Source organism: Podarcis melisellensis (assembly GCF_964234715.1).
Source record: "Podarcis melisellensis genome assembly, chromosome: 4".
Classification (NCBI taxonomy): Eukaryota; Metazoa; Chordata; class Lepidosauria; order Squamata; family Lacertidae; genus Podarcis; species Podarcis melisellensis.
The window spans coordinates 9119371-9140994 of NC_138531.1; the positions used below are offsets into that span (position 1 = coordinate 9119371).

The window sequence follows — 21624 nt, forward strand, 5'->3', positions numbered from 1 at the left end:
AAATGGGATTTGGATCTGGTATAAGTTTATGCTAGTTTAACTGACTGAGGGACGCGGGTGGTGCTGTGGGTAAAACCTCAGTGCCTAGGGCTTGCCGATTGCATGGTCGGCGGTTCGAATCCCCGCGGCGGGGTGAGCTCCCGTCTTTTGGTCCCAGCTCCTGCCCACCTAGCAGTTCGAAAGCACCCCTAAATGCAAGTAGATAAATAGGTACCACTTTATAGCGGGAAGGTAAACGGCGTTTCCGAGTGTTGCGCTGGTGCCGGCTCGCCAGAGCAGCTTCATCACGCTGGCAACGTGACCCGGAAGTGTCTCCGGACAGCGCTGGCCCCCGGCCTCTAGTGTCGGACATGACTGGCCCGTACGGGCAGGGGTACCTTTACCTTTTAAATGACACCAATTTGCTTTACATCAGGTTCCTGTGCACTGGGCTGCTCCCTTTAACTCTTGCAAAACACTGAAAAGATGTCCACTGAATATTAGTCTCCAGCCTCTGAGGAGCTGGGGCCCACCATTAACCTTCATCTGTACTAATAATAATCTCAACTGTAATGTATTTTCCTTGCTTCTTATGTTTGCTTGATTGACATGTTACACTTTTATCTGTACACCTGCATTTTTAATGTGTGCAGTGGGCCTGGGCCTGTGGCAAATATTGAGATTAGTGGGTGCAAGGGTTAGAGGAGAAAAATGTGATAGATAAATAAGAGAGATGCTTTTTAGTTTGTGGTAGTTCCGTTCTTTTACAATACCTGCAGCTATTTGTGCTTTACTGTCCCTATCTTCATTTAACGACTCCACTTACTTGTATTAGAAAATTTCTGTGTAGATAGTCTATATAATTCTCTGCCTCATATAGAGACAAGAGCATGCATAATAGGTAAAGGAAAAGCTCTTTCTAAAGCGAATTATTTGGTCCTAGGGACAATTTAAAATCTCTTTCTATTTACAAGTGCCACTCTCTCAAAGGTGTTCTTACAGAGATCCTGCTTCTGTGCCATATTTGTTCAACAACAAGACGGGTCTGCCATCTGTTTTTAACATGCCGCTCTACTAATTTCTGAGTTTTCGAACTCTCCGAGCAAGAATTTTAACCAATCAACGTGTGGGAGGCATTTCCATATGGGGCACAAATCTTGTTGCGCACCTCTATTGAAGCAACTTGTTTTCATTGTCCTCCAAACCCACAACTGTTTGCATAGTTCAAGTATGGGTTTATTATTCTTACAGCGTTGTACTTATCCTTGAAAAATGAATCTCCAGTTCATAAATCTTATTATGCACTATGTTAAATTTTGTATAGCAGCAATTTTGCATTGTAACCATCTCTTTGCTTTCCTCCATTACTATCCGCTGCAATATTAACTACTTGATACATTACCTTGGGATATAGGTGGCCCCCTTCTCAAGTAATAGCCTTAACCTTTGCCTCTGAAAGACTAATCACTGTCCTTTTAGATCCATAACTTTTATAGAAATTGCTTTCTGCAAAGCACTTCATCACATTTCATCTCCTAATGCTCTCCTATTCTGATTTTAACACTACAGCTTTAATATTCAGCATGGGCTCATCTTTTGAATTCTCCTCCATACAAGACGGTGCTACCATTACTTTAAATGAATGCTTTTACTGCACTTGATTATGACCTATCCTTGCAATCATGATGTTTAAAGCTGTTTATTCTATTAGAATACATGTAGCTGGCTCTCCTCTGCTGTTGGTATTTCAATTCTGTTAGTTCTGTTTTCCCCTTCTGGTTATGTTTTACAGGAGATAAAAAGATAGGTCTTGCAACTATATTCACAAAAATCATTGTATTGATTTCAGTTAATTCCTAAAGAGGGACCACAGTTCAGAAAAATGAACTTGTAACATTTGATAGAGCAAGAAATTTTTTTGGAAAACATTTAGCACAATATTTTTAGTTTGCAGCATTGTCATTGATTTGAATAGAAGCAGGATTGCATCTTTATTTTTAAAAATGTTCCTGCGGCCCAAGTGACTCAGAATATATAATAACGTGTGTGTGTTTTCGGATGTTGTGAGCCTAAAGAGATTTTTCTGAACACTTCAATTATAAAAACATTTAAAACATACAAACTTGCGCAACTTTTATTTTAATGAAGATGAGAAGTTCATTAAAGAAGATAAATATTTCATTAGATGTTAAATAAAACAAAGAGAATTTTTGGCTTCTCTCAGCACAAAATTCCTTTGAAAGATTAATTAATACATGCAAATTATGCAAATTAGACCCATGCAAATATTTTATGAAGACAATTAAGGGAACCATTAATTACTGCTTTTTTTTGCTTCAGTGAGATTCATTCATTTAATTTTAATTTCACTTTAACTGTTCTGATGTATAATCTTGCAGCTAAGAACTTTATCTTTCCTGGTGGGTCACTTAAACTTATAAATTTCATCAAGTGAGCAGCAACCAGAATCTGAACAGATACTCTTTGGGTTATGTTCAGTATCAAGAGAAAATTTTGACACAATGCACTTTGAGGAACTGGGAAACTGAAAGAGAATGTGAGCTCATTCTTGGACAAGGTTCAACTGCTGAAAAAGCAATTAATTTGCTTTGGCTGTGCTAATATAGGGGAATTAGAAAGTGTGACACAAGACAAATAGAAATAATTAGTTCTCCAAAATGATGTTCTCATTAATATGGTTTGAACAGTAGAAATAAAAAAACCAACATTATTGTGGTAAATCTGCATTCTCTCCCTAGCCACAGGAGTCAGAATAATGCAAGAAACAGCATTTCTAAAACCTTTAAAAATCCCCGTAGTATTTTTTTCCCTTTTGGAAATTTTCTAAAAGCATACAGTAGATTTGATTCTTCAATTCCATTTTCCAAAAGTATTTATGATTGAAAATGTATGTTTTCAGAGAAGTAAATCCTATTGTGTTCAATGAGATTTACTCAAAGGTAAATGCGTACAGGATTTCATCTTTCTGTTTTAAAGTGTGAATTGTCCCCTCCCTCTTTCCTTCCTCTCAGGCAACATACCTCACCCCACACAAATAAAAACATACTGGTAAATCCCAACTGTGGTTTCTGCATTGTTTATTTAAATCAAATTTTATGGGATATGGTGGGCGATAATGCATAATGTGCTTATACTGTCATTTAAGCTGTGGTAGAAGTAGCATTATCCTATCAAAAGTTTCCCTAATGCCCTCTTTTATATTTGATAGCATAAAAGTTTTCTCCTTACTGAGTCTTTAAACAGGCAGGTACTCAGGAAAGTAAATTTTCTGCTGCTTTACATATTAATGCTTGTTGCCCATAGGAGCAGGTAAGGATTCTCTCATGGAGTAAATAGTGAAAAAGCGAGCTTACTCGGGTTACAAATAAAGCAGTAAAAGGCGATGTTAGAAAATAGTGACCCTCTTAGTGACAGTTCCTATGATCAGCATTTTCTGCTGCTGTTCCTATGGCACTTAGCATTGAAATTATCTGTTTCCATATTCAAGCCCTCTGGCTTAGACAGTTTCAGACACATGCTTAAGGTGCTATTGTTCATGAAGCCCTAAACCACTTGGGGCCAAGCTACCTGGGAGACGGTCTTCTCTCATATAATTTGTCTGCACACTGAGGTCAGCAGAGGCTCTTTTGGTGGTACCACACCTTCGGAAATCTATCCCCAAAACACTGGAGAAATGCCCTTTACCATAGTAGTCTATGTGGGCCCAAAAATATGATGTGTGCCTGTTAAACGTACCTGTTTATCCAGGTGTTTCTTGATTCTTGCACATACGACCAGCTATTATAGCCTCTGCTTAATGTTTTAATGCAATTACCAATATTACTTATTGAGGTTCTTATGATTTTTGTTGTTCTGTTGTTTTATGGTTATAATAATCATCTTTATTGCGGTCCAACATGGATTCAGAATAAAATACAGATTCATACAGACAACCCCCCAGGGAAGGGAGACCAAAGCGTTATTTGTTCATGTTGATCTGTTTTACGGTTGTACATCTCTTTGGATGTTTTATATAAAGTGGTGTAAAACTAAAAACATACACATGGTTATGTCTGAGTGAAGTAGCCACACAACACAGGTGTATGGCTATTGTACCAACAGTATCCATGAGAAGCTACTCCAAATGCTATAACAAATAAACAGTGAACTTGAAATCTAAGAAAATACCCCCCCCCCGATAAAGAATACCTTTATCTATAATAGCCAATTAATGCATACGAAATAATTGATTGGGGGAGATACAAACTGGACTTAAATAAATGCAGGTGATAAGTTTATAATAATCAGGGAACTTTTAAAAGCACCCCAGTAAGCAACAGAAAGAAAAGAAATGCAATTAGCTTTAAGCCAGAGCTTGACAGATTTATGAGTCAGTATTTTGATGAGTTCCTCAGCTAATGATTCACCAGTCACCTACAGAGGTTAAGAAACCCTTTTGTTCACTGAAGTATTTTTTCCAACCTTCTTTGAAGTAATCGGGTCATGAATTTCCTTACTTACAAGCCACGCAAAGCTGAGCAGCCTTAGAACAGGAAACTGCTACTGTACTGCAAGGTGGAGAGCCTTTGGCCCTCTGTAAGTTGTTGCAATTCCCAACTCTCATCAGCTCCAGCCATCTGGAACAATGGCCACCAGGGTTGGTGGAAAGCTCCATCCAGCAACACCTGAAGGGCCATAGGCTCCCTATCCATGCTGTACTGGTATCTCCTCTCTTGGTTGCCATGAAAGCTTAGATCAGCCTGGTCCAAGGCAGTTTTCACGTATTGCTTGTAATATCTCTTTTTCAGCCTTTCCTCTCGAAATCCTCCCCACATGATTCACCTACTGACATGACTGCACTGCAAAGTTCAGAAGGCACTGAAGAAACCTGAAGCTTAATGCTGACACAATGTGAGCAGTGGATGGCAATGTCACAACATATCCATCACCTCTACTCATGGGATCAAGGGTGTTGAGATCATGGATGTGGTATTTCTGCATCACCATCTACCAAGGTGGCAGTGGAAGGTAAGAGAGGCTGAGGATTATTCAAGTTCAGATCAGCCAAACTATATAAAATTGTCACTGAATTTTTAATGGGAGAAACAGTTCTTTTTGTCCAAAATTGTCATGCTTGGGACCTCAACAACTAGCTTTTCTGTTGAAAACTTGAAGTGTTTTCTAACATTGTTCACTGTAAAAATAGGAACATTTTGACCTTTTTGCATTCTAGAAGTGGAAAATCCTTTCTGTATTATTCTCACAAGTTATTTTTTTATCTATATTGTACTGCAAAATTCATTTCCTCACACCTTCTACTAGTAAGCTCAGGTGGTGAGTGCTACCAGGATTGTAGCCAAAACAGAGCCATTGAGAAACAAGAGGAAGGTATAACTGTCAATATCCTTAGCAGAACATCAAGATTTGCAGAAATACAAAAAAAAGAGGCTAAAAAAACCAGCCCAGTGAGGACCAAACATGGTCAATAGACTTTGGATGTAGAGTGACGATTAGGAAGAAAAATGAAATAAAGATTATGGGGAAAGTGAAACACCCTGTTTGGAAAGAATGGCTGGCTGCAATCCTGAACGTAGGAGGGAGTACTGTTTCAACCTGTATCCAAAGAAATTGAATTCTATGTGTTTGAATTGAAGGATCAAAATGTCTTGACATCAGAAGGCTGAGTACCCTACATGCCCAGAGAGACTAATGTTTAATGAGCACAATACAGAAAACAACCTGCAAATCTATCCTCCTTTTGAAATTGGTGAATGAATGATATGGATGTACAAATAATATTTGTCACAAATTATATAACAACTCCTAATACAGTGATCAGCAGTGCTAACATATGCATATCTACTCAGAAATAAGTCTCTTAGAGTCCAATCCTGGGCTGTGTCCTAGGTGAGCAAGTACAGGACCAATAGTTCTCCTTATGAAATGCATGGTGTGACCAACATACTCATTGCTCCTGAACTTTCCACTTGATTTTGCCCATGCTTTTGTATTCATTTTACACGTTGGTTATTTGAAAATTGTTTAAGAATACCATGTTTGAGAAAAGCTTTCAGTAGATTAATCATTTATTTCACAAGAGGAAAAGGTATTTAATTTCATGCATCTCTAGGAAAGCCAAGTTATAAAACAAGATGCAGGTTGGGCTAACTGTGAAACATTTATGTCTGCAACTTTAGAAATTATTTTGAAAGAAAGTGAAATGACTAAGTTAGCATGCTTTAAGTTTGCTTTCTTAGGTGATAAATAGAATGGCTGTCTAGTTTAAAGGTGTAGCTAACAATGACCTATGAACACTATGAAACAATAGCCTATTTATAGGTTACTGTCGGCAATCAATACCACCTTTTGTTTAACTTAATCAAAGTTGTCTTTAATTGATTAGCTTGGGCTGAAAAGCTGCCAAAATACCGGAGTTCAGTGCCAAGCGACAGGAAGCAAATTTATTATTGTTTAGTTTCTGTGCACTGCGGTAGAATTCCACTGTTTATTCTTGGTTGAGGGGAAAAAAATGCAGTATGAGAGTACATAATTAGTGCATGTTTTCCTACTGACTATTTGGGTATCAATTATAAAAGAGACAGACGAACCAGAGAATGTTTCAAGGCCATAGACTGTGCTATTAGTTTCTGTCTCCGTTCTGAACCTTTTAAAAGCGTTCAACATAGCCCCAAAACAAAACAGGTAAGCATAAGGCAACTGCTAGAATTAATACAAATAACGTTTTCTAGAAAAGAGCTACAATTCCTCACTCAGAGCTGCAGGCGGCTAGGGCAGAGCAATGGGGACAGCCCCATTTACTCAGCTTTGTTGCCTACCAGTCCCATGAAGCAGGCAGCAGTCAATTCTTTTGACCATTTAAGGGACTTTTTTTGGAGGGAGGGTTGCTTTCTCTTGGGCAGAGAGAGAGAGAGGAAGATGAGTATGTGGTGTGTGTGTGTGAGAGAGAGAGAGAGAGAGAGAGAGAAAGAGAGAGAGAGAGAGAGAGAGAGAGAGAGAGAAAAAATGTGGTCAGCATCTGTATGGGGAGTATGGCTTGGCCATCTTGTCTCTTTTCCCTGGTACTGGGGAATACTGTTGTCAGACAACAACAGCATAATTTTTTGCAGGGGGGTGTGTGATTCCTGCATTGCAGGGGGTTGGACTAGATGAGTCTTGGGGTCCCTTCCAACAACAATTCTAAGACCCCTGCAGTAGTTGGTTCTGTTGCAGCTAAAGAAGTCTTATGATGGGCTGGTGAAAGGATGTCAAGGCCCACAGAGACTATAAGGAGAAACTGAAGCCTTCAAATATGAAACAAAGATCAGAGGTCTAGCGCTAAGGCACACTGTGATTTCCCCCAAAGGCGCCCCCCTTTCTTGGTGAGAAGGAAAGGAAACTAAGAATGAGTGTTACTGTTTATCTCATCTACATTTTATGGCCTTATAAATCCTCTTTTCCCAGAGTCCTAATATCCATCAAAGCAGGGAGTCAAATCATTAAAAATCTGAGTTCAGAGTAACATTTTGTTCAATGTACTCTCTTGCCTTCCCTTTGATAAACTCATAGTTCATTATATAATTGCCACCTCATTTTTTTAAAAAAAACCCCACACCTCATATTAGCATTAGCTTGTTCTGACTTTCCATTTAAAAATGGTATGCAAAGAACGATGGCCTGCATCATATTAAAAGTATGTATCATATTAACATAGTATCATAGTAAAAGTGTGTATACACACACACACACACACAGTAGCACCTCGGCTTATGTTACCCTGGGGTAGCGTAAGCTTCGGGTTGCGAAAGCGGCAAACCCAGAAGTGTTTCACCACACACACATGCGCAGAAGCGTTCCCTCCAGTTGTGGAAATCTCAGGATCCCACCGGAGCTCCGGAACGGATCCCGTCTGCAACCGGAGGTACCACTGTGTGTGTGTATATATATATATATATATATATATATATATATATATATATATATAAATTTTGTTGTACACTACCCTATTTTGATTTTATGAGGGGTGGTCTACAAATATTTTATACATTAATTAAACAATGACTGTTGTTGTTTTGATTAAAGGGGGGATACTTACAATTCAGCTCACCTGTTCTCTTTTTGCATCTTTGCACTTGAGGTATGGAATCTGATGTCAATTATTGCGCGTCAAAAGTTGTTAAGAATGTATGAGCATGGCCACTTTAGAGTGGGATGGTTGATCCTTCAAATCATTTGCATTCCAGGTCTCTCTGATAGATGACTATTTGTTATATCAAAGGACTAGCAGTGGAATCCTATCCATGCATACTCAGAAAATAAGTCACTGAATTCAGTGGGGCTAAAAAAATTACAGCTCCACAAATGATTGAGGCAGCCATAGGAGAGGTCCTCCTGAAAGTGAATGGCCACTAGGGGTGCTGTTACACCCCTAAGTACTAGTTTTTGAAAATGAAGCACATCAGGGTAGGGTAGAGTTTCAGTTACAGCCTCCAGGCAGTGGAATCACTGCAGCTTACCAGTTGTTGGGAGGTGCAGGGCAAGGTTGGAGCTGCACTGACATACTGGTGTAGGAGGGCCCGATTTGCTGCACTGGTGGGCCCATGAATCCCAGACCTTGCCACCACCTTGGTCCTCCCACTCTTGGCAAGTGATGCTGAGGGGAGGCTATTGCTGCAGCTCTGCTACACTGGTCAAGCCAAGTACAGAGGAACACACAGTTTGATAGTAACTTGCCTTTATTTTGAAATAACAGTTGAATGCTAAGATCTCCAGCTTTCTCTGTGAGATGGCTAAGTTTTAACAAGGTTGCTGCCATGAAGATAGAGAGACTCCTTACTTAGGTTGTGAATACTATGCGTTTTCTCCAAATAAGAGATGTAATAAGACAATCCGAACTGAGCAGCTATCAGGCAGCCTATGTGTGATTATAAAGGCTGTCGGTTGTCAGGTTTGCTAAGCAGAGTTGTTCCGTATAAACTTTTTCTTTTTCAAAACTAGAGTATGTTTCTTTGTACAATATAAATATCACTGTCAGTTTTATTAATTTATTTATTTTAAAAGGAAGGAGAGGGAAGCTTTCAACTATAAGACAAGTATGTTGCAGAAGAATTGCACACAAACAAATGCTCATTTACTCAGACTATTATACTCATTAGACTTGTTTAATAATAGATTAAAAGGACTGCAAATCCGTTTAGAAAACAATTCCGTTTACTCTTTCAGTCAAGTGGCTGAAGATTTATTTGAGCAATTCTTATGTCTGCTAGTGGAAGCTCCTGGCAAAGTTTGGTATGAACCTCTACCGCCTGTTAACAGCTTCTAACCAACCTGTCTAAAACATAGTCCTCTCCTCCTAAACTCCTTGGTTCACTGAAGTTGGCAAAAGTTGGCCAAGCTATTTGCTTTTCACTCCTTCTCATGTGGTTGGGACAAAGAGAATAACTCTGTCAGGGGTTAATTTGTGGGCCAAATAACTGAAATTTGATGTAATATGAATTAAATGACACCACTTAAATTCTTCAGTATTCTTAGCTTTCAATGACATATATAGTGGTACCTCGGGTGACAGACACTTCAGGTTACAGACTCCGCTAACCCAGAAAGAGTACCTTGGGTTAAGAACTTTGCTTCAGGATGAGAACAGAAATTGCGCGGTGGCGGCAGCAGGAGGCCCCGTTAGCTAAAGTGGTGCTTCAGGTTAAGAACAGTTTCAGGTTAAGAACGGATCTCCAGAATGAATTAAGTTCTTAACCTGAGGTAACACTGTAATGCTAAGCAATATTGACTTACAGTGAACAAGTAATGCCCAGGCTCCCATAGAGGATATTGTAGCTGCCTTGATTCTTCTCCAGTGATTCTGCTGCTGCTCTGCACTGAGCTAACCCATGGTTTGGCTTAGCATGTTGTCCAAATCTCCCCAGACCAAAACATGAGCTGTAATCAAGCTTTGTCCTATGGTTTACAGCTCATGGTTTGTCTAGGAAAGATAAGCCACAAGCCCAAGTCTGGACAACATCCTAAGCCAGACCATGGCTCAGTAGTGCAGCAGTAGAACAACTGGAGGAAAAGAACGTCAGAAACACCAAGTCTCCTGAAATTAGTAGTCCCACATCTTTTTTTTTTTACTGAAGTATTTATAAACCACACACTCATACAAAATATCAAGGCAGTGTACAATAATATATGCAGGTACGATAAAACATAGGATACCATTAAAAAAAATTAAAATGAGAAGTAAAAAAATGATTGATCAATCTTTAACGAAAAAATTAAACAGCTGAATAGGCCTGTTGGTGTAACAACGTGTTCAAGAGACTCCTTAAAGTGAGGGTGCCTGCTGAATCTCTGCTGGAAGAGTATTCCACAGCATAGACTAAATGCCCAACTTCTAGATTAAGGTTCTGAAGTACAGAGGCTTCAGAAACATTACTTGGTTGTATCACCTGACTTCAGGGTTACAGAACCTCCCCTCTGTATATAATATTTATTTTCCCAGCTCCTAGGATTTGCAGGAAAGAGTCTATTCCTGGCCTGGTGCTATAGTTGGTGTCATTATGCTAGTATCTGGGTATGTCCCCAGACATGAGGTTGGCAATTTGCATGGTGCCATCTACCAACAAAGGGCAGTGATCTTTTTATATGCCATCTAATCAGCCATTATGGAAGGACATGCTTCCTTTGCCTGTTATACGATGTTGTAGAAATTAGAACTGCACATGTCACTGCTTGCATCAACTTCAGTATGAATGCTCAATAGGATTTAAACTTCCAGGCTATTAGAAAATGCAAAAATCAAAATGTTGCAGTGGCCTGTTAAGTACATAAGATGATCCCTGCAGGGTCAGACCCAAAAAATAACTAGTCACGTATCCTGTATCTCACAGTAGCCAATCAATTGCCTATAAGGGGTGGCACATTAAGTAATGCTCTATATGTACCCGTTGAAATGAAAATTTGCAGGAGGATAGCTACAGTCAAACTTAATCCTAATGCGACGAAAGCGTTGACACATCCTCTTTTGATTTATTGTTCTGTGCTCTTTATGGGGCAATCAGCAAGTACAGCACAACACAGCAGCCTGTTTCCAGACAGGAACTGGACCCAGGCATCATATCAAACCCGCTTTGCCTCAGCTTATTTGCACTGACTAGCTGTTCACAACTGCTTCTAGTTCAAGGGGTTGAACACGAACTTTAAATCACTAAAACCTAGGCCTTTAGTGTCTGAAGGAGCATTTTCTTCCCTGTAAACTCCCCTAATCTTTAAGACCTACTGGTGAGGAAAAGCCTCCTTCATTTTGACAAGCTTCTCTAACACACTCAGTATTTCAGAACCAAAAGATTAATGACTCTTGGTAAATAGGCAGCTGTCCTATCAGCACTCTGATTTATGTGTAGCCAAGAGAAATAACATATATGTCCCATTATTCCATGCTGAATATATTTATGACAAAGAGACGATGGAAGCTCTTTTCTACCTAGCCTCCTAGATTATAATAACCTAGAGAAGGCAGGAGGTCATTTTCAAATCTATCTGATGTGGTCAGGTATCTCCCAAGCATCCTTCTAATGTCAAAGGTCGGAGAGTATCATATTCATTGATGCTGGTTGTCAAAGTGCATATGGTTCTCCCTCTTATCCTCACAATGGCCCCATGTGAGGTGGATTAGTCTTAGAGATAATGAATGGCCCAACTAGTTGGCTTCATGGCCCAATGAGGATTTAAATCCAAGGCTGTCTGCTCAGTAGTAGTCAGAGATACCACTACACCACTCTGAATTTGGACCTGAAGTAACATGCTTAGGGCTTGGCTGTGAAGATGGCTTCAAGTAGGGAGCATCACACAGAGAGGAAAGATAACTAAACGGGGAATTCAAAACTGCTGTATGCATTTTAGACATTTTTAAAAACTCTTAGTCAAACACAAGAGTTACAGCCAAAGCATGTTATTTGTGCTTAAGTTCCACCTGAATCACTGAGACAAGTTAATTCCTTCTGATTTCAGTGGGATCAGAGAATGACTAACGCTCTCTGAATTGGGGTCAATGGGCTTCAATATGTTTAATTCTTTGTTGAAACTTTTTTTTTCCTGGAACAGGAGAACAAGAAACAAAGTTCATGAGATGATATTCCCTCCCTGTGGAACGTCCTCCCTTCAGATGTCAAGGAGATAAAGGAATACACAACTTTTTGAAGACATCTGAAGGCAGCCCTATATTGGGAAGTTTTTAATGTTTGATGTTTTATTATGTTTATATATATATGTTGTAAGCTGCCCAGAGTGGCTGGGGAAACCCAGCCAGATGGGAGGGGGAATAATAATAATAATAATAATAATAATAATAATAATAATAATAATAATAATATAATGTCATTTGAGCATTCAGACATAATAGAATTTTAAAAAATGAAGAGTCATTGAGCTAATATAGTTATTTATAAATTTTCTGGAATTCAGGCAATAAGACACCAATTAGGTAGACGAGCAGGTAGTTAAGTTATGCTCACTTCAGATTTTGTAGTCTACATAGTCCAATCAGTGATCACTCATTACCTAAGTACTGTCGCTGCTTCTTTATTGAGTTCACACCTCACAAAATAATTCATGGCATCTCTTGGGTTCAGTTTCCTGGTGTGTGAAAATAAGCTTCCTGTACCCTCTTTTTTGACGTGCATTTAATAAATGTGTTGCTTATTATCTTTTTGAATATTTTCCTATAGTACAATGGCAGGCAAAACACCTTAGAGGAGCTAGGATATGAGATTCAATAGCAGACTAAAAGACAGCAAATGAAATTTTTAGAGTGATTGACTTTAAAATGCAAACGAAAGGCATCTCAGAGAGATTACTTCAGCTAATCATTTTAGTCTTGTCTTTGAAGAATGTACCTTCATTTAAAATTGAAAATAAATGCTATTTTTTGCTGCTCAGTATTCATGTAAGCACATCAGCAACCACAAATAGAATAAAATAAATGCAACCTTCAAAATTTGCTCTTTATTAATTTTGTGTGTGTTTGCTATCAATGTATTTATCTATCCATCTCTTAAAATAATTAGCCATGGAATATTTTGCAAATATGGGTGCAGTTGTACCATCAGTTATATGTAAGAACTAATTAATTAAATGACACTTATTGAGGTATAGGATCATAGTTTGCTGCTTATTTCCTTGGATCTGTTAAATGAAAACTCTGCCTGCCCCCCTTGAGATAATTGCAAAGTATTTACCAGTCACTGAACTGTAATGTTTCTGTCCTGAAGATTACCTACCTGGTTAAGTCAGGTTTTTGTTGTTTCTACCTTTACTGAAAAAACAGTCTTTTTAATAAAGATGTGGTGGCAAAGACTTTAAAAATATATTCATCTTAGCCACACTAAATGCAGTTCTGCAAATTAATTATTCATCTTTAATTGCATTATATAAACAGAAATGACCTGCTAATTTAAAGGAAATCTATCAGTGCAAAATGAATTCTCTTCTATAAAAAAAAAGCCAGATGAACTTGACCTTGTATGAACTTGTTTTGATGTGGCCCAGATGGTAGGCTGCATGCTTGAATAGCGGGCTAGAGCAGAGGAAAAACTAATATAGTAAGATCTAGATTTATAGCCTTTTGCAAATTCCTACCTTGTATTGTCCTTTCAGCATCTGTTCTGCCCCCACTGCGGTCAGCTTCTATCTCTGGGGTCAGAGAGTCTAAAAGCACAAAAAAGGTAAGGCTGACACATATTTCACTTCAGTCTCAAAGCCCTCTTTTTACAACCTGTTACTCCAGTCCTGAATTACAATACAATCAACCTTTGCCCTGTTTTTAATGTTGAACAATGACTGGATGCCAGCACAATAATTTTTCAATGAGCAAGATTAATGAGAAATAGATGTTTAAAGCAGAGTCAATAACAGAGAGCTGACATCTCAAAGCATTTAATTTAATAAAATCATCTGGTTTAATTCCCCTCCCCGCAACAATATAGAAATAAAAAATTGCAATACAGAGGAAAAACCGCTTGCTATTTTATCTCTATTGCAGTTGGGAGGAACTAACCACCAACTCTCTTTCCAATATGACCTTTCTGCTTCACACTACTTGAACCATGCATTAGTCTAACAAATGCAAAAAAGGTGGCTTCTTACCATTTAGGACCCTGAGATTATCTGTGGAAGCTGCCTGCTTCAGTGTCTGTTCCGCTTGTTCTCGTCTCTTTGTTTCAAATTCAAGTGCTTCCTGCAATTTCCTCTTGGCTTTCTTTTCCTTCTTTAACCTTTTCTGAATTATTGCTGTCATGGAAAAAAATCTATTCAAGTTCAACCCCAAAACCTTGACTTGAACACTTTATTTACTTTAGATTCTTAATAGCTATGACAATACTAAATATAAAATATTACATATATGTACTCATCATTTATTAATAGTTCACTTAGATCAATTTTCATGGTCCAGTTTTATACACCAGGAAAAAAAAAGTTATAATGAGCCGTATCTTCCCTGGATTGACATTATATTATTACATGGCATTCTGCTAAAGTTGTAATCTATGCAAGCACAAACACCAATCCAGCTCTTTAGGGTTGGTGTCCATGGCTTAAAGCAGTTTTAATGAGCAGGAAAGAAAGGATTTGTTTAAAAACCCAAATGTGTTACGAATTTCAAAACACTGCATAGCATACATGATGTGAGCATCTCATCTGGAACCTGCCTTTCCAAACACTTTCACATGCTTGCCATTTTTGTGTCTCAATTATGCAAGCAGGTTCATAATATTTCCTTTCATGCTCATAGCTGCTTGTTCTTTTCTCTTCCACAAGGTGGAGTTTGCAATGGAGTTGAGCTCAGGTGACAGACTGCTTCACTCCTGGAAGCATTCCAGTTCACGATGATTTTCTGTCCTGGATCTGCATAAACTACTGGGATAAACAAGCCCATGTAATCTTTCAGAGATTCCTCTTCAGCTGTGACATGTTTGAATTCCTTCCAAGGTACCCAAGCCTATTAACTTTCCACTTTCAACCTTCATCCTCCTCCTCTTTGGGCAAGTGTCATTAGCTGCCTTCCTTGCCCTCTGCCGCCCTCCCTCTAGCAGGCAGGAGCCGAGTGTACATCACGCTGACATCTACAGCAGGACAGTGCTCATTGTCAAGTCAAACATCAGGCAGATGCACGGTTGTACAGCAATGAAGATGGAATTTATAAAATAAGGGCTCTTTTAAAGATGCACCGACTTCGGAGGTCCTTGTGGTGCAAAACCATTTTAAGAACGTGTGTGAAGCCAGAATGCAATTCCTACCATGCATTCATACGGCAAACAAAGAAAGTTCTTATTATATTTCAAATGTGAGGTCGAAGCACCTTGAGCAGCTCTGTGGTTTAATGTTTTATTATAACCACACTGTTAACAACCTAAATGAATACATAGAAAGCGCAGGTTGCTTTCTGAATTATGTGTTTGTTGTAGCTTATCCTTTGTAGCTAAGGCTGTGGATTTCACAGCCACAGAAAGTAATGTTTTGCTGTGCACCTAACCACTTCAGAAATACGATGCTAGTTTTACTACAATCATAGCAGAGTCTACAGTCAAAACAGTCACTAATTAGAGGATAGGAATGGAAATCAAAGGAAATGAGACAAGTAAACATGTCATGGAGCATAACTCATAAGCAGCTTAGGGTATATATGCCCCTATATAAGGTTCCTGTGCTGTTCAAAGCACATGAAGTTTTACTACTAGTTCATTAGCTCAGCTGTTCGCTTATAAGCCCAACATATCAACCCCTAACACATTTACCTGCAAGGCGGCTTCATTGATCTGATCTGTTAGGGTGCCAAAAGACTTTAACTTTTGGGGTGATTTGTTTGCTTACTTTGGTCATGCATCATCATAATATTCATAATACTTTGGACAGTAGCATCAAAACTGATTTAAGGAGAAAAGCTCTATTTAGCCTTTCAGTTGTAACTGGGTGGACCCTAGTAGCTATTTGAAATATTGGTGGGAAGGGGAACCTTATTGATATGAATCAGTAAGTGGAACTACCAGATGCCTAAGGTAACTGGGGTCCCCAGCAATTTCTAAAAATAGAAGAGGGAAAACTTTAGCATCATAAATTCCATTAAAAAAAATAATAATCTGGTTATAACACTTTAAGAGCACTGGAGTAGATTTCTCCCCTTCTCTTTGGTAAACATAGAAGTAGAGGTGTCTCTACATCTTCAAGATCTGCTTCTGTGCTGCCACCATGTGACAATCCTGTGGTCATGGAACAACCAACAGGTTCTCATTGGAAGATCAGCTTGGTTTGTAACAGTCCACCAAATATCCTGGTCCCAGGCTGGTTAGAATTTAGATGTCAGCAAAACTTTAAACCTGGCTCATTAGCTCACAGGGAGCCAGTGCAGTTCTTTCAACACAGAGAGGTGAAATCTACACACATATAGAAAACGTGTGAAAATGCTTTAAAAAAAAAAATTTTGTTTTGAAAAATACATTGAATTTGACATAGCTCACTGTCGTCCTCTAGTGTCACATTTGTATATTTGCACATTGCAACACACTTAAAAGGCTTTATTTGCAGTTGTTTAGCTGAGTCCTAAGCACCCTAATAGCTGCATTTCACACTAGCTGCAGCATCTAAACCAGACACAAGGGCAGCCTAACACATAGCACATTACGGTAGTCTAATTGTGAAGTTTTCAGTCTACGGCAACTTGGCCAGGGCATTCCTGTCCAGCAACAGTTGTGCATGCCAACTGAATCTGATAATGAGCACTCTTAGCTACTGAGTTCACCTGGGCCTCTACTGACGGTGATGGACCTATGAACAGCCCCTAAACTATGCACCTGCTCATTCAGAAAATGTGCAACCCCAGGCAGAGCTGTACACAATTCCATCTTGTCAGGATTTTGTAACTTCAGCCTGCCTATGAGTGCATCCAAGCACTGGCTTAGGATATGCAGTGCCTTTCCTGAATCAGATATTGCAGAGAAATAGTTGGGCATGATCAGCATACTGGTGAATCCCAAATTTCCTGATGACTTCTCCATGCAACTTTATCTGGACATAAAATAGAGCAGGGGAGAATGGTGCCTACCTCCCTGTGCCAGCTGGTAGAGGTACAGTCACCCAATGCTAGTGCCTGAAACTAACCCCACAAGCAGGAGTGGCCTCATTCTGTTCTAAAATTGGTCCTGAAGTCAACCTAGAATGCTTCAACAGTAACTGCAGGTGAAAAGACCACCTTGCCCCCCCAAAAGTATATTGCTGACTGAGTGGTAGTTGGCAAAAATCTCTGGCAAAAACCACCACCTCCTTCAAGGGATCAGGGACCACCCCATCGCAAAGCAAAGCATTCACCACACTCTGGATCTAGCCAGTAAACCCTCCAGAGCTGACACAAGCCAGCTGTGATGGACATTGGTTGAGAGTGTGGAGTAGGCTGTCCACATCCTCAGGTAACTGAAACTGATCAGACATGATGGTGCACTGGATATGGTGATAGACATTGGATCAATGGTGGCACTCAAGTCTACCTGGAAATGAGCGTTTTTGTTCTCAAAGTGCCTTGCAAAACCATCCAGTGGGCCCCCGAGGGCTTCAAGACTCTTATCCCTCGGAAAACCTCCACTAAATGGCTACCTAAGGAAGCAATGGAAGTGGCAAAGTAGGCCTTCTCTGCCAGCTTTCCCACCACGCAGTAGGCAGGATTATGTGCTCTTATGCATGTTCAGTCACTATCGCAACAAGACACGTACCGCTTGTGCGCCAGCTATCTCTGCACCTGTTTCATTGCCTGTAGCTCTCTGGTAAATCTAGGGACTGCTGCAATTTCAGAGAACGTGCAATTGGGTCTATGCCCTACTATGCTTTGCCATCCCATAGCATAATTAGGCCCTTGGTAGAACTCCCAGCAATGGCTGCAGGACCCCCTCGCCCCCCCCAAGCATTCAGGAACATTTTGGAATCCGTCTCCAAGGGCAGAAAATTTTAATAGGAGCCCCATCACTGCAGTGAGGGATTGATTCCGTCAGACCAAACTTCAAGTGGCAGTGGATAACAGCGTAATTTCAATCCCCTAACATACAGACCACCCTCAGCCCAAGACTAGATTGCAAGTGTGCCCTGCCATACATGTTGAACAGGTGACAAACTGAGAAGCCCCAGGGTTTTCTTAGAAGCTGCCTTACAAGTGTGCTGATTATTTCTAATGTTATTGGGGGTGGGGGAGAGAATCCTTTTAAGGTATTGGGGTACATTGGACCCCCCATCTTTCAGCCCAGACACTGAGATCCAGCACCGAGGGCCTCCTGGCGGTTCCCTCTTTGCGAGAAGTGAGGTTACAGGGAACCAGACAGAGGGCCTTCTTGGTAGTGGCGCCCGTCCTGTGGAACGCCCTCCCTTCAGATGTGAAGGAAAGCCCTGTTTAGGGAAGTTTTTAATATTTAATGTTGTATTGTTTTTAACACTTGATTGGAAGCCGCCCAGAGTGGCTGGGGAAACTCAGCCAGATGGGCGGGGTATAAATAATAAATAAATTATTATTATTATTATTATTATTATTATTATTATTATTTGCTATGAGCCCAGATTTCACCTAGGCATTTTGTTGTTATTTCTCTTTTGCTTTCCCTTTCGTTAACATTGTGAGGACCAATGAATCCCAATAGTGTTTTTTTGGGGTGGGTGTGTTAAACTATGTTTTTGGAATGTGATACTACTAAAACCTATTTCCTCCTTTTAAACTAGAATCATTTTGAAATTTATCATGATCTTGAAAGGGGGTCTACAGAATGTCAGCAGCAGATTGGCACTATTAAAAAAATGGTGAATGAGGTTTAACAAAGAGTTATGGTCATCCACCCAGGGTTTCTGCTCTGCAACCTCGATTTGCTTTACCGAACAGTATTCTCCTGACCATGCTAGCAAACAACCCAATTTGAACAGCAAGGGCACATAGTAAGGCCTTCTCCAAACTGCAATACTTCCTTCCTATAGAGTCTCATTTTTTTCAGAAGTGGTGTAATATTTCTTCTTTGGGTTTTGCTCCAGAATCTACATCTATGTGCAGGAACTCTTAAAACAAAAAAAAATTCCTTCCAGTAGCACCTTAAAGACCAACTAAGTTAGTTCTTGGTATGAGCTTTCGTGTGCATGCACACTTCTTCAGATACACGGTATCTGTGTATCTGAAGAAGTGTGCATGCACACGAAAGCTCATACCAAGAACTAACTTAGTTGGTCTTTAAGGTGCTACTGGAAGGAATTTTGTTTTGTTTTGACTATGGCAGACCAACACGGCTACCTATCCGTAACAGGAACTCTTAGTGCCTCCTGACAATCTGTACCATCCCTAGCAGTGCTTTTCCTTTCTAAGCGCACAACACCCGTGAGAACACATGAATGGGGAGAAGGAAGAGGGCCTGATTTGGTCAGCAAGAGTCCAGGAAAGCCTCCAAGTTCCTTTTGAGTGCCTGATGATATCATCAGACACAAAAGGGGCCTGGCCGATTCATAATTAATCCAGGGGAAATGATTAATTTTCAGTTGTCCAGTGAACATCTGGGCAATTAATCCAGTTCTCCTGGATTCATTACAAATCTTCCCAGGGATGTCAATCTGCTCGTCATTAACTTTATGTAGATTACCTAGCCCCAGTTGTGGTGTCATGATTCCAAACTAACTTTATCCCTTTACCTATGAGGGGCAACTACCAAATGTCAGGTCCTAAAGTAGAATAATAAAATTTAAGTAAGAATCACTTGAATATCCCTTTTTAGAAACGTGTTTTGGAAATAGCCAATGAATTAAAATTGACCTACATCAAATAATATAAATATCTGTTTTCACGATATGCTGTCTGAAACTTTGTGAATTCCTTTTGACCTTGCTACTGTCAAGACTGTGGTGAAGACAAGATAAATTTATACACTGAAAACCTACAGTCAAATTTTTGCACCGAGCATTGAAGCGATGTAATTTTCTGTGTGGAACCTTTTAAAGATAAAAAGGGTCTTTATACGAAACCGTATGTTGTATCACTGGCAGTTACTCTTGTGCAAGGGAACTAAGGCAAGTCATATGTGAATAGTGGCATGGTATCTTTGGAAAACTGAGATAATGCATGAACCCTATAAATGATTATGTTTCTATTATCGTTACCTCTGTTCTTCTGTTCCACTGCCAACTGTTTTTCAAGTGTTTCCCTCAGTTCTCGTTCCCTGAAAAGTTCCATTTTCAGCTCTGTCTTTTCCAGCTGGACTTGCTTCTCCTGAGCTCGTGCGTTGTCTATGGCAACCTTCAACAGGCCCTGTTGGGAGACAAAGTTCAATGGAGTAATCTTCTGAAATATTAAGCTACCCAATCAATGTCTGTTAGCTATGTAAAATCCCAATAGTAACCTGCCGGTACATTATAACATGTTATCAAATTATAGCACAGTTGCAGCATTGTGGAGAGGGAAACAACAGAAATAGTACAAAACCTCTTGACACTTTTATTCATATAATCAATAGAAACATACAACTGATAGAAACATGTCACAAGCTTTTATGGGAAGGAGCTATCACTCAGTGGAAAAGGACATAGTTTGCATGCAAAAGATCCCAGGATCAGTCCCTGGCATCTCCCACGTAGGATGGGGAGAGAATTGTCTCAGAAACCCCAGAGAGCCTCCCTTCACCACTCTGCAGGTAAATGAGATTCTGCTTCCAGAATAACAAAGACACAGAAATCATTCCGGGTTAAATGCCGCACTGTACACAGTAGTCTAGTTCTTTAAGCGACCTATTTTGAGATCGTAGTTTCAAACAATGTTGTATTATAACACAAAAAAAAGTGGCAAAAGTGTCAGTAAATGCAAAAGCTCACAAGCAGACCTCCTTTACATTTTGACGATCCCTTCTTGTTGAACAATAAAACCTAGCTGCTATGGCAACTGCCATCTTTACTCAATCAGCAACATTCATGTACATGTTTCTTCTTCATCAGGAACAAACAATTAGTAACAAATGAAAGAGATCATTACATCAAGTGCCCTTTTAGATCACCCCAATTAAAACTTTAGTTTAGCTGTATTTTAATTCTAACATACCAAATTCTAATTTTCTGCTCTGATTGCTCTTGTTGACTTATCTTTGAAAGATGTACTCGCAGCGCAAAGCCTAGAGATTTATTTAGCAAGATGCCAATGTTGGCACCACTTAACGTGTTGATTGGTTGTATTATCAGTAGCAATGGAAAATAAATTACTATTAAACTATTATTGTCCTTGGCTGACAAAACACAATATTTTGCTGTTCTTTAAATATGAAACAATCATGGATAAACATGGAGAATAATGCTAAACTGCAACACTGATGGGTGTAATTTTATGTTAAGCACCTTTGCAAAGTGTGAAGCTGCTAAGAGCATGTTACATTCTCATTGGGCCTCAGCACCATATCTTCTCATCCACCATATTCCCCTAACATATTTTTGAAACACTTTCTTCTAATGCTCCTAATGGTAATGCACTGTCTACTGCTGCTCATTATGTCTGGAAAAATATTAGCATTTTTGGCTCTGAAACCCACTAGGGACAACTTACAACCTATGGAAAATGAACTTTCGTTTTTAGAAGTTATATCCAGCACATCAGCAGGGCAGCCAAAATAT

General features: G+C 39.5%; 1 protein-coding gene across 8 annotated transcripts in view; it reads right to left on the reverse strand.

The window, feature by feature from the left end:
• The window catches only part of DACH1 (dachshund family transcription factor 1), a 340125-nt gene that overhangs the window by 14685 nt on the left and 303816 nt on the right, over window positions 1–21624 (reverse strand). For all 8 annotated transcript variants that reach the window (XM_081907303.1, XM_081907302.1, XM_081907306.1 and 5 more), the window contains 3 exons: window positions 20131–20278; window positions 14113–14256; window positions 13606–13674 (listed from right to left, as the gene is read on the reverse strand). In XM_081907303.1, coding sequence (XP_081763429.1) covers window positions 13606–13674; window positions 14113–14256; window positions 20131–20278 — 361 coding nt within the window. The remainder of the gene's footprint in view (window positions 1–13605; window positions 13675–14112; window positions 14257–20130; window positions 20279–21624) is intronic.